The 8,434-nt window shown below is 42.4% G+C and overlaps 1 protein-coding gene across 1 annotated transcript; it reads left to right on the forward strand.

Moving 5' to 3' along the window:
• Window positions 1-1,333: 1,333 nt before the first annotated feature.
• On the forward strand, window positions 1,334-8,213 carry LOC117866966 (putative disease resistance protein RGA4). Its single transcript, XM_034751271.2, has 3 exons — window positions 1,334-1,720; window positions 2,210-3,295; window positions 5,387-8,213. Exons 1-3 carry the CDS (start codon window positions 1,430-1,432, stop codon window positions 6,173-6,175), a joined length of 2,166 nt encoding a protein of 721 aa, XP_034607162.1. The 5' UTR covers window positions 1,334-1,429; the 3' UTR covers window positions 6,176-8,213.
• Window positions 8,214-8,434: the final 221 nt, after the last annotated feature.

Consider the following 8,434-nt stretch of genomic DNA (forward strand, 5'->3'; position numbering starts at 1 on the left):
GAATCAGGGTCTCACATGAATAGGCACTCCCGAATGTTGTACATTTTTTGCACGTATGGTTGTACGTTTCACTAGAAAGACTTGCCAGTGAACCGGTCCTTAAGTGACTGAAGTAAGCTTTGGGATGGAAATCTCCACTGAGGCGCTGCCACCTTACTTCCATGTCCTATTCTTTAGTAGGTTTATTTTAGACTTAACACTAAAACTCACACCTTTTGGGGTTTTGCATAAAAATCATTGTTCAGTGGAAAGGCCGAGGCAACATGTCCCTACAATAAGTCCACATTCCTAGCAGTGTCCTCTTGCAGGCAAAGCATGCGGAGCATTTGGACTTGGAAAAGGTCAAAACGAGAGATAGAGCAAACAAGCAGGGATCAGTGATAGCAGCAAGCATACTTGAGTTTTTGACTAGAGATGAGTGCTTAGTACATTGCAAGTGGAACGAGCGCCCAGCTAAGACGAAGACGTTGACTTGGTGAAGTCATCAAAGATTATTTGCAGAGCAGTTGGGTTTTGAAAAGCAACTGTGTCTGTACTTTACTTAACTCTGACTCCACGCACGTTCTAGCTGCCAGACTAGGTGATCATGTCAATAGAAACTGCTAACACTCAACCTAACTAGTTAGAGCGTTTTGGACTGACGAAGCTCTGCGACGTTATGTTTCGTGGATATAGCTAGGATCCCCTTCAAACGAGCAAGAGCAAAATTTGCTATCTAAATACGGTATATGCACACTGCAGGGAAAGCAAACATACAATTCAGATGACAAGATTGTTCCTAGTTGCAATATATGCTACGCCTCATGTACGTAATTAATAAACCTGATAACCCATCGTGCCCCTCCAAACTCTGATGTTGTAATTAATATAGCAGGCTACTTTTATATTGATGTGTCATGAACTTGGTGCTTCGGTTTTGTTTAAGTATTACTAACATCGAGATCCAATCTGCTTCGATCAGTAAATAGTTATGCAAATTGCTTCAGAGATTGGTGATATGAACCAGTTTATTTAGCCTCAGAGTTCTGAACAGACATAGGCTTTTAGGTTGGTGATGACTTTCATATATAGTAATTAAATCGCTAAGGTCAGTCAGCATCTTGGTACTGGTAGTTCCAACTGTTTTGCCTCGAGATTCTACGGGTATACATGGAACCATGCAGCTAGCGTGCATACATGTGCTTCAGTTTTTTGTTCCCCACGTAGATGAACGTGCATCTTCTCGATCGATGTGAAATTGTGAGCTATCAAGAAAGCAACTCTCCACTGGCGCCATTAATTGTAATCAGGATACCATTAATTGTCCGTCAACGCCAGTGAAGAGCAGACAAGAGCACATGGATGCACAAAGGATGTATTTCACAACCTTTGTTGAGGCGCTCCTCTGCACACACCATTCTACATACCGCGTTCTCGGAGCTCTGCAGCCATGTTGGGGAGCTTAGCTGGATCGCTCACTTCCGCCGTCGTTAGCATCGCGAAAGATAAGTTGGCCGCCGCCATCGTGGAGCAGGCCAATTCGCTGTGGAACTTCGGCGACGACCTGGAGGACATGAACTTGGTGCTGGAGGCCATCTCAGCGGCGCTCCAGGATGCTGAGAGGCGGTCGGCCAAGGAGAAGTTGGTGCAGCTGTGGATCAAGCGGCTCAAGCATGCTGCCTTAGAAATCGCCGACATGCTCGAAGACTACCAAGACAATAGCGACCGGTTAACTGCAAAGGTGCGTGGTTATACATGCTAGGATCTATCTTCAATTCCTTTAAAACCGATCGCATCTCTCCTGGGAGAACTAATTAATTCATTATCAATTTGACACTCTTATTTTCAACCGGATGTCTACAACTCTGGATCAGAATAGAATGTCTTCTCGATCTCGAGCGTGTTCGATAGATCAGATTTAGTGTAGAGGAGTTAGGTGCGGCCGTGTGAGTCCGTGAGTTAGTGCGCACAAATAAACTTTCATTTAAGCTTGTAAATCCCGTTCGGGCATCAGCCAGACTGGTGCCCAGGCCGGAATAAAAGGCCATCCATCTGGTACCTGCCTCGATACCGCCAGTAGCGGTTAATATCGGTCATCTCAGCTAACATACAAACCTCTTAAATTTGAAATATCTAGCCGATTAGCCAGTTCTTACTTGAGTTTGTGGTTCAATATCTAGCCTCTTTGCTTAGTGTATATTCCAACTGAGAATAAATGAAATTTTTGCAGAAGCCAGGAGTGCTTTCATGGATAAAGAGCATGAGAGAAGAACTGAGGAAAATCAACAAGGACTTTCGGGATTTTAAATTCTCAGAGGCTGGCACTTGCACATCTCTTGAGCAACATGATGACGATCGTGAAACATCATCACGTTTGCCTGAAAAACCATTTGGGAGGAATAGAGAAAAGCAGGAAATCATAAACCTCTTATCCGCAGGTACCAACAATGACGAGACTGTGATTGTTTCTATCCATGGCCTTGGAGGTATAGGCAAGAGTACTTTGGCACAACTAATTTACAATGATGCGCAATTCAAGGAGTATGACCATCGTATATGGGTTTATGTGTCCCGGGATTTCAGTCTAAAGAAAATAGGAAGCTCTATAATTTCTCTAATACATATAGAAGGAGGCCAGCAAAATAGGGATACACTGGAAGCCATAAATCAGTGCCTAGATAACCTACTCAGTGGCAAGAAGGTTCTTATTGTTTTAGATGACTTATGGGAGGAAAAGGACACTGAGTTGGGGAAACTGAGGAGTATGCTTCACGTGGGCAAGAAGGGCACTACCATAGATGTCATAGTAACCACGCGCAACGAAGACATTGCAAGGAAAGTTTCCACATGTACACCATACAAGCTGGAGCCTTTGAACGATTATACATGCTGGGAAATAATTAAGAGATATAGCAGGTTTGAAGTTCAACATTACCAAGAAAGATTAGAGAAGATAGGATTGGACATTGCAAAGAAATGTGGAGGTGTGGCATTAGCAGCTCAAGCAATTGGATACATGCTACAGTCCAAAGACCTCTCCGGATGGACTGAAATAAACAACAGTGATATCTGGAATGAATCTTTTGAAGATAACACTGGTGTGCTCCCGTCCTTGAAGCTAAGCTATGAAAGGATGCAACCACAGCTAAGGATATGCTTTTCTTATTGTGCCATATTCCCAAAAGGCCACAATATTGCTGAAGATGATTTGATTCACCAATGGATTGCTCTTGGTTTTATCAAGCCATCCAAGGGGAAGGAATACACCAGGCAACTTTTGGGCATGTCCTTCCTGCAAGTTTCAAAGTTGCCCAAGGTAATGTTGAAGTATATATAACTACCAGAACACTACTCTTGCCTGCTGAATTATCTGTTCGCATATTGGTTGTTTTTGCCTACTACTAGTCATTACCACAACTCAATTGATGACATTTGACTTACTATTATTATAGGATATGGAATTATGATATTATTTCCATGGGTAATATTTATCCTAAATTCAGTTAAAGTATAGATAAGATGTGGGGACACACTACTACCTATTCTTGAGTATTCCACATATATTACTAAAAATAATTTCCTTATTTCACGTAAAAAATACACATAAGGCTGGCAAGTTGGGTCGGCCCAAGTGCAAAAATGATTTTTTTTCAAATTTTTTATGTTGTTTCTAGTAGATGTTTATGTTTTGTTGCCCATTTTTCACATGTAAAAACCCACGTTTTCACGGGCGTTCAGCTGCAGGTGCTCGTTTAAACCCCTGTGCAAAGGGGTTACCAACCGACTATACAAATGTTTGATGTAATATAGTGTCAACATTTCTTTAAGTATCTAAGAAATGCGCAAAACCAACCTACATCAAAGCTCCAGGGAGGTCCTCTTTCCGATGTGGCAGTGTGGCTAGGAAACCACAATGTTCAGTAGTGATTAGTCAGATGGTTGCGTGGCATAAACTATGCACTAAACCATTGTTAAGTTGAGGTGAGGATGATTAGCACCGATATAATTAGTTAAGGTATCAATTTGCATCACGCAAAACATGAGGGATGAAGGTCACACTTTCAAAATACTTAAGGAATAAAAAATAGGAAAAGTGCATTTTTTTTCATCCCTCAAGTATTCTAAAAGTATGGCATTCATTCTTTATGTTTCATTTGGTGTAAATCAGCCCCTTAACTTACTAAATCGATGCATTTATCATCCCTACCTAAGTTTGATAGAAGTTTAGTGTCATATAACATCGGTTTAGGCCATGTAATTATCACACCCGATTTTTAAAACAAAACCAAGTGCTATGTATATGTATGCCAGGATCAAGTTTCATATATATAGTGACATCATTAGTGAATAACAGCAACATTATCACGCAAAGAAAGACAATTAAAGAATTACGAGACTATCAAAGATTCAAAGATTAAATCCTGAAACGGAGGCTCCAAACTTCATAGGTAAATGACTGGCGGTTGCGTACGCCTAGAACTCAGCATCGTCTTCACAACAAACTTGATAGTAGCTTCTTCTTCTGAGCAACGTTGGTTATAGCAAGGGTGAGCGCATGTCGTACTCAGCAAGTGTGAGGAGAATATAAATGCAAGGAATAAATAAGGAAAGGCTGACTGGTTGACTGCATTAAGCATTTTTAGTTGGTTAAATTTTTATTAGCACCTCATTACTAAAGTATAAGTATATATCAACCCACAATTAATAGAATATAGGGCATAAGCATATGGCAGAAATATAACCATGATTTAAGTCCATCTTCAAGTATATTAATCATGTGAGGGTCCAGGCCGCTCTTGACCGTGAGCACGGCTGATCGATCAGTTTTACACTCTTCAGAGGTTGCACATCTTTACCCACAAGTCGTGTAAAAGTTTGGAGAACTTTAGACCCAACCATGATGTGCCGGCCAAGCACAATACCACACTTCCAAGATGTGATTCCATAGGGATGCTACGAGACCTTTACAAAGATTCATTAGTAAGTGGTAACCCGCTAAGGTTTCGGTGTTCGACGTGCACAACCTCCCGAAGGCCGATTATGCGATGACTCGGTGCCCCATCTTGCCTCTTCATGAGTAAGATTACCCCGGACTAAGGTTTCTAATTATTCAGCCAAGACTTTTATGGTAGAATTAGCAAGTTTTTGTGGGGATCTGATTGTTCATTTTTCTAGTTCGGCACTGGGATGACCTAACGTTATAATTTTGAGGACGATAGTATGTTTTACTCTTTTAATAAGTAATATTTCTTTGGTGAAGATATGATATATGGTACATATTTACTAATAAGTAAACTAGGTATCCTCACAGTTTATACACATGTAAACTTAGGATTTAAATTTTATTACAAAATGAAGAAACTATTAGTTGACATTTTAATGGAGTATGGTTAACTTATCATTTCAGACTTCGGGAGATCATATGGAGCGGTACACTATGCACGACCTGGTGCATGATCTGGCAACATTAATCATGGGTGATGAGTTAACTATTTCTAATGTTGCATTGAAGAATAATAAAGCACATAGCCAGAAATATTGTCGCTATGCATCGGTTACCAAATATGACAACGCAACAATGTTATCCAATGTTTTACCCTCAAAGGTGAGGGCAATTCATTTCTCAGATAGCGGCAAGCTGGATCTCTCTTGTGGGGAATTTTCGTTTGCAAAGTGCTTGCATATTTTGGATTTTAGTGGATGCTCTAGTATACTGTTGCCAGCCTCTATTGGGCAACTGAAGCAGCTGAAGCACCTTACTGCTCCACGAATGCAAAATGAAGTTCTACCAGAGTTTATGACTGAGCTATCAAAACTGCAGTACCTAAGCCTGAATGGATCTTCTCACATTTCCGCACTGCCAGCCTCACTTGGCAATCTCACAAATTTACAGCATCTTGATTTATATCATTGCTCTAATGTCAAAGTGATACCTGAATCTTTGTGTGGCCTCATGCATCTCCAGTATTTGAACTTATCAATTTGTCGTTATATCACACGGCTACCAGAAGCTATAGGCAGCCTGGTCAATCTACAGTATTTAAACATGTCATATTGTGGTGTGAGGGAATTTCCAGAGTCATTTAAGAGGCTCTGTAATTTATTGCATCTAGATTTGAGTCACTGCTATATTGAGAAAGGCTTAGCGGCAGCTCTGCATGGCCTCACCGCATTACAATCACTAGTAGAGAACTGACTTTCGATCCACCCTCTTTTATCCCGGTTTAAAAGTGGCCCGGGACAAAAGGGGGTGCGCCGGGGTGCGGGAATTTGGAGGGGAGCATTAGTCCCGGTTGGTAATTGCAACCGGGACTAAAGGCCCCCCTTTAGTCCCGGTTGCAACGGCTAGCGGGGGCCGTCGGTGGCGGGACCCTTTTATCCCGGTTGGAGGATCCAACCGGGATAAAAGGGTTAGTCCCGGTTGGTGCCTCCAACCGGGATAAAAGGGTGTCCCTTTTATCCCGGTTGGATCCTCCAACCGGGACTAACTTTCCAACCGGGACAAAAGGTGTTTCCTTTTGTCTCGGTTGGAGTTTTTAACCGGGATTAAAACTCATCCCCCACTATACCCCGAGACAGAGACTTTCTTCTTCCTCCAGCCCGAGCAGTCCAGCACATTGATAGAGAGCTGAGCTTCACCTACTCTCCGGTGGTGCCCAAGCAAGGGAGGTGCTGCCCGAACTTTTTTCCCTCATTTTCGTGGGAATTTGACTCAGCCAACAAGTGCTGCGAAGGTTTGCTACTTCATCCTCGTGTTATGCTTTGATTTATGCTTTGGAGATGGAAAGATTATTTGCTACAATGTGATGATGAAGTAGAAAAATGGAGAGGTATTTTGAGCTAGAATGTGAGGGAGATTGATGTGTCATATATAGTATGCATTATTTCAGTGGTTTAAAAATGATGCTACCTTGTCTAGACGGTTTATCTTATCAAATTCAATATGGTTTTTTAAATCCATATACTTGTTGAACTTGCATACCGTGTTCATTTCGGCGAGAATGTTCTCCGCCGAGCAGCAACGTATGTCAAGAAGGAGGTTCGATTCTACGAGAAAGAGTGGATACGGACATCGTGACCGTGTCCCCTTTTCCGTAGCATCTAACCTCTTTCATGACGAAGTGCGGTGCCGCCTAGCTGAGGACATCCTCGCGAAATGAACACGGTCTTCAAGTTCAACAACTTCTGTAGTGGTAAGGAACGAATTTTTGTACATAGATGACTTCTGCTACTTGTTGAACTTGCATACCGTGTTCATCTCGCCGAGGATGTTCTCCGCCGAGCAGCAACGTATGTCAAGAAGGAGGTTCGATTCTACGAGAAAGAGTGGATACGGACATCGTGACCGTGTCCCCTTTTCCGTAGCATCTAACCTCTTTAATGACGAAGTGCGGTGCCGCCCAGTTGAGGACATCCTCGCGAGATGATCACGGTCTTCAAGTTGAACAACTTATGCAGTGTTTGGGACTTTAATTTAAATATGTGTATTTGGATCTTCATGTTGTTGTATTGTACCATGTTGTTTGGATCTTTAATCGATTTTCACGCGTAATCCATTGTCAAGTGTAATCCATTTTCGTGCGTAATACGATGCAGATGGACCGGCATTGGATGTATAATGCAGACAGGCGGAGCAAGGTGTTTATTGATGGCTTGCATTATTTTCTCGAAGTGGCAAAAGCGAACAAGCCAGAGAATGGGTTCGTATGTTGTCCATGCTTCCAATGCAATAACAGGAAGGAGTATTCAAAGAATTCCTGGGGGACTATTCACAGCCACTTGTTTAAATACGGTTTCATGCCTAACTATTTGGTTTGGACCAAGCACGGTGAACTAGGGGTTGTAATGGAAGATGGCGAGGAGGAGGAGGAAGATGACACCATTCCGGACTGGGTTGCAGGCCAAGCTTTTGCAGGTACTACAATGGGCGAGGCTGATGAAGATGAGTTTGCAGAAAATGACCCTACTGATGACCTTGGTCAGGTGATACGAGATGCATACAGAGATTGCGAAACTGAGAAGGAAGCAGCAAAGTTGCAGCGCATGATAGATGATCACCAAAAATTGTTGTACCCAGGTTGCCAGCAGGGCCATAAAAAACTAGGTACGACACTAGAATTTGTGCAATGGAAGGCAAAAAATGGTGTGTTAAGGCATTTCAGGGGATGTTGAGAATTGTCAAGAAGATTCTCCCCGAGAATAATGAATTACCGTCCACAACATATGAAGCTAAACAGATTATTTGCCCTCTCGGATTGGATGTTCAGAAGATACACGCATGCCCTAATGACTGTATCCTCTATCGTGGTGATGAATACGAGGAATTGGATGCTTGTCCCGTCTGCGAAGCCCTGCGGTATAAGATCAGGCGAGATGATCCTTGTGATGTCGAGGGGCAGTCTCCCAAGAAGAGAGTTCCCGCGAAGGTGATGTGGTATTTCCCTATAATACCACG

This window comes from Setaria viridis, chromosome 8 (genome assembly GCF_005286985.2).
Source record: "Setaria viridis chromosome 8, Setaria_viridis_v4.0, whole genome shotgun sequence".
Classification (NCBI taxonomy): domain Eukaryota; kingdom Viridiplantae; phylum Streptophyta; class Magnoliopsida; order Poales; family Poaceae; genus Setaria; species Setaria viridis.